This window comes from Zingiber officinale, chromosome 3A (assembly GCF_018446385.1).
Source record: "Zingiber officinale cultivar Zhangliang chromosome 3A, Zo_v1.1, whole genome shotgun sequence".
Classification (NCBI taxonomy): Eukaryota; Viridiplantae; Streptophyta; class Magnoliopsida; order Zingiberales; family Zingiberaceae; genus Zingiber; species Zingiber officinale.
This window is the reverse complement of record NC_055990.1, coordinates 89,628,035-89,632,071: the sequence shown is the minus strand read 5'-3', so window position 1 is coordinate 89,632,071 and position 4,037 is coordinate 89,628,035. Positions and strand designations below refer to the sequence as shown.

At 48.0% G+C, this 4,037-nt stretch overlaps 1 protein-coding gene across 1 annotated transcript; it reads left to right on the top strand.

The window, feature by feature from the left end:
* Positions 1-904: 904 nt before the first annotated feature.
* On the top strand, positions 905-2,312 carry LOC122050511 (the record flags this gene model as incomplete). Its single annotated transcript, XM_042611404.1, has 2 exons — positions 905-949; positions 1,854-2,312. Coding segments are annotated over exons 1-2 (504 nt in total), but the record flags the coding sequence as incomplete, so codon positions are not given.
* Positions 2,313-4,037: the final 1,725 nt, after the last annotated feature.

Genomic DNA, 4,037 nt, shown 5'->3' with positions numbered 1-4,037 from the left:
TCCAGCGGTGTTTATGGATTTGATGAACCGCATCTTTCCGGAGTATCCGGATCGGTTTGTTATCGTTTTCATTGATGACATATTGGTCTACTCGCTTCGAGGAGGAGCATACTCGCACAGTCTTGGAGATTCTTCGACGACATCAGTCTGACGAAGTTCGGCAAGTGTGCATCGCTATCCTCGATTGGGTTTCGGACACGTGGTTTCTAGCGGTATTTGATTGATCCTCGGAAGATCGAGGTCACCGGTTGGGAGCGAACAAGTCGGTTCAGAGATCCAGCGATTGGATTGGCATTATCGACGTTTTGTCGAGGGCTTCTCGCGTATTGCTATGCCGCGACACGTCTTACGGAAAGGCGTGAGGTTCATATGGTCCGAGGATTGCGAGACTGAAGCGGAGATTAGTGTCGGCTCCAGTTTTGGTTTTACCTTCTGGAGAGGATGGATTTGTACTTTACACCGACGCGTCTCTACAGGGTTTGGGCGCTGTTCTAATGCAGCACGGCAGGGTAGTCTCTTATGCTTCTCGTCAGCTGAAGGAGCATGAGAAGAACTACCCAGTTCATGATTTGGAGTTGCTGCCATCATCTTTGCTCTGAAGCTTTGGCGTCATCATTTATACGGTATCACATTTGAGATTCTCACTGATCATAAGAGTCTCAAATACATTTTCACTCAGAAGGAGCTTAATCTCCGACAGAGGAGATGGATGGAGTTCCTGAAGGACTACGATTGTACCATTAGCTACCACCCTGGGAAAGCTAATGTGGTTGCAGATGCACTTAGTAGGAAGTCCAGAGGGACTTTGTCTAGTCACCGGACTTCAGTCACGGACTTGATTCAGGCTTTCTCAGAGTTAGATCTTGAGGAGCAGGGACCGACAGAGCAGGGTATTCTGGTTACCATGGTTGCTCGACCGTCGATCGTGACGAGGATCCGAGAGGCACAGGCTAGTGATCAGCATTTGCAGTTTATTAGCAGTCAGATAGCTTCCGGGCAGCAGACCGAGTTTACACGAGACGAGGAGGGTATCATATACTTCCGAGGCAGATTATGCGTACCTCAGTCTCATCCGGTCTTACAGGAGCTATTACAGGAGGCACACCGTTCTCGATTTGCGATCCATCCAGGCGGGACCCGTATGTATCGAGACTTGAGGCGTTCTTACTGGTGGAACGGCATGAAGAAAGACATCGCGGATTTTGTAGCTAGATGTCTTGTCTGTCAAGGCTGAACACCAGAGACCTCCAGGATTACTTCAGCGGATTCCTATTCCTGAGTGGAAGTGGGATCACATTACCATGGACTTTGTGGTAGGGTTGCCGAGGACACGACGAGGTCATGACGCGATTTGGGTAATCGTTGATCGATTAACCAAATCAGCGCACTTCTTAGCGATTCGGAGGACTGATTCCCTGGATCGATTGGCAGATCTGTATTGCCGAGAGATTATCAGACTACATGGTGTTCCATTGAGTATCATTTCGGATAGAGATCCACGGTTCACGTCTCGTTTCTGGCAGAGTCTGCAGCAGGCCTTGGGCACACAGCTCCGTTTCAGTACAGATGGATGGTCAAAGCGGACCATTCAGACTTTAGAGGACCCGCTGAGGTCATGTGTTATGGATTTCGGAGGCAGTTGGGAGGACCATCTGCCGTTGGTAGAGTTTGCCTACAACAACAGCTTCCATTCGGCTATCCAGATGGCACCGTTTGAGGCGTTGTATGGTAGACCTTGTCGGACACCCGTCCTTTGGGATGAGGTTGGAGAGGCTCAGTTGTTGGGACCTCATAGAGTTCAGCAGGATGCAGAGTTGGTCCGTACTATCAGACGGAGGATGTCAGAGGCGCAGGACCGCCAGAAGAGTTATGCTGATCGGAGACGCAGACCACTAGAGTTCTCTGTGGGCGACCATGTATTTCTGCGAGTTTCACCCACGAAAGGGGTGAAGAGATTTGGCCTCAGGGGTAAGCTAGCTCCGCGGTATATTGGTCCTTTCGAGATACTGGAGAGGATCGGAGCAGTAGCTTACCGACTGGCACTACCACCGTCCCTGTCAGGCGTGCACGATGTATTTCATGTATCCATGCTGAGGAGATATGTACCCGACCCGACGCATGTACTGGCTGATATTCCAGTTCCAGTTCAGCCTGACATTACCTATGAGGAGGTTCCGGTACGGATTCTCGACCGGAAGGAGCGTCAGTTGCGGAATAAGACCATCCGGCTGGTTAAAGTCGGATGGCAGCATCATTCGGACGAGGAGGCTACTTGGGAGCTCGAGGATACTATCAGAGCTCGATATCCCCATCTTTTCACTTGAGGTATGTGTGTTTAGTTACCGTTCAGCATTTATACTTGCTGTCTGTTGTTAGTATTTGCTGATGGTAGATAACGAAATTTGGGGACCAAATTTTTATAAGTGGGGGAGAATGTAAAATACCGGAAATAGGCGAATATGATTAAGGAAATTTTCCAGAATTTTTGGATATTTTTCGGGAATTTTTCGGAGCTCGTATGGACGAGTTAACGGGGACCGGAACGGGGCCCAGAAAAGCCTGTTTGGGCTACCCGATTTAAGTGAGGAATTGTTCCTTTAATAAATTCTTTTATTAAATATTTCTTATTTCTTTATTCTCTCTTATATCGCCGAATCCCTCAGCCCCGATCCGCACCTCATCTCTTCCCCAACGCCGCCAACTACTCCAAGCCCTAACCGCTGCCCTCTCCGCCGCCGTAGCCTTCACCCCTCGGTGCCCTAGCCACTCGGCGCCACCCGACCGCCTGCTTTCTGCCCACCGGCGCTGACGCCGAGCACCGCTCCTCCCCGCTGCGTACGGTGATCCCGACTCCTCTGTGCCGGCACCCGAGCCTTAGAGCCGACGACCACCTTGTGTCCTAGCCGACTCCTTCCCGATGCCACTGCCCTAGGTTTGGGCCACAGCTTTGCATTTCCTTTCCTCTGCCCTTTGCTGTGGAGTTTACAGCCGCCGACCACAAATTTGCATTTCCTCTGCCCTTGATTCATTCAGCACCGTCGGCCACAGTTTTTCCTCAGCCTTCTCCACTGCACAGTGCTGACTACGACCTCACCTTGTGCCCTAGTGCTCTTTGCCTTTGATCAAGTCCACGGTGAGGTTTTGTTTGGTTGGAAATTTAGTAGGTGCAAGGATTTTTATTTTTGATCTGGTTTGCTTGTGGTGTGCTTTGGTCCAGCGATTCACCTGGTTGCCAGTAGCAACGATCTTGGCAGAGGATCATCAGAAGAGGGGCTGTGAGGAAGAGGTAAGGTGTAGTAATTATGTTCATGAGTACTTGGATTTAGGTTTTTGGATTTCTATCTAATGGTTTGTTTAGAGGTAAGGTGTATAAATTTGTTCTGGTATCAGGTTCGTATTTGGGAGAGTTTAAGTTGATTTAGGTTTAGACCTAAATCAAATTTTATAGTGGAACGAATTAGGGTTCTGGTAAATAAGGAATTTTCTTTAGCTATGTGATATATATGTAGCTAAATTAAATGTGGTTATTACAGGACTGGTCGCGAGACGAGTATCTCGATATCGGATTGGACCTTTCTATTTTCGGAGGCGGGTACTTTTGACTTATGTCATTTGATATGCTTAGTAATTAAATTAACATGTTGCATTAATTGTGTTTCTTATCTGTTTTCGGTTAATCACTACCCAAATCTTACATGCTTGATTGATTGATTGGTTTTGCATCTCAGGTATATTTTACCTGTTTATATATGCTTATAGGGGTAGTGATATGCCATGCTTGACCATGTTCAGGACCTAGGTTTTATACCTTCTGTGTACCTTCGATTTGATATGATTCTTTGACCTAGGGTGCACATTTCTATATATATGGATTAGGTCAGGATGTTTATATGGTTATTGCCATGCATCATTTGCATGATTGCATGCTGTGCGATAGTCCGCTCCATTATTGCTGAGCACATCGCCAGTTACATGGATCTGCACACACCACCACTCATGGGTCAGTGGTCGATTCAGGCGAGTGTGTTGCAGCAGGG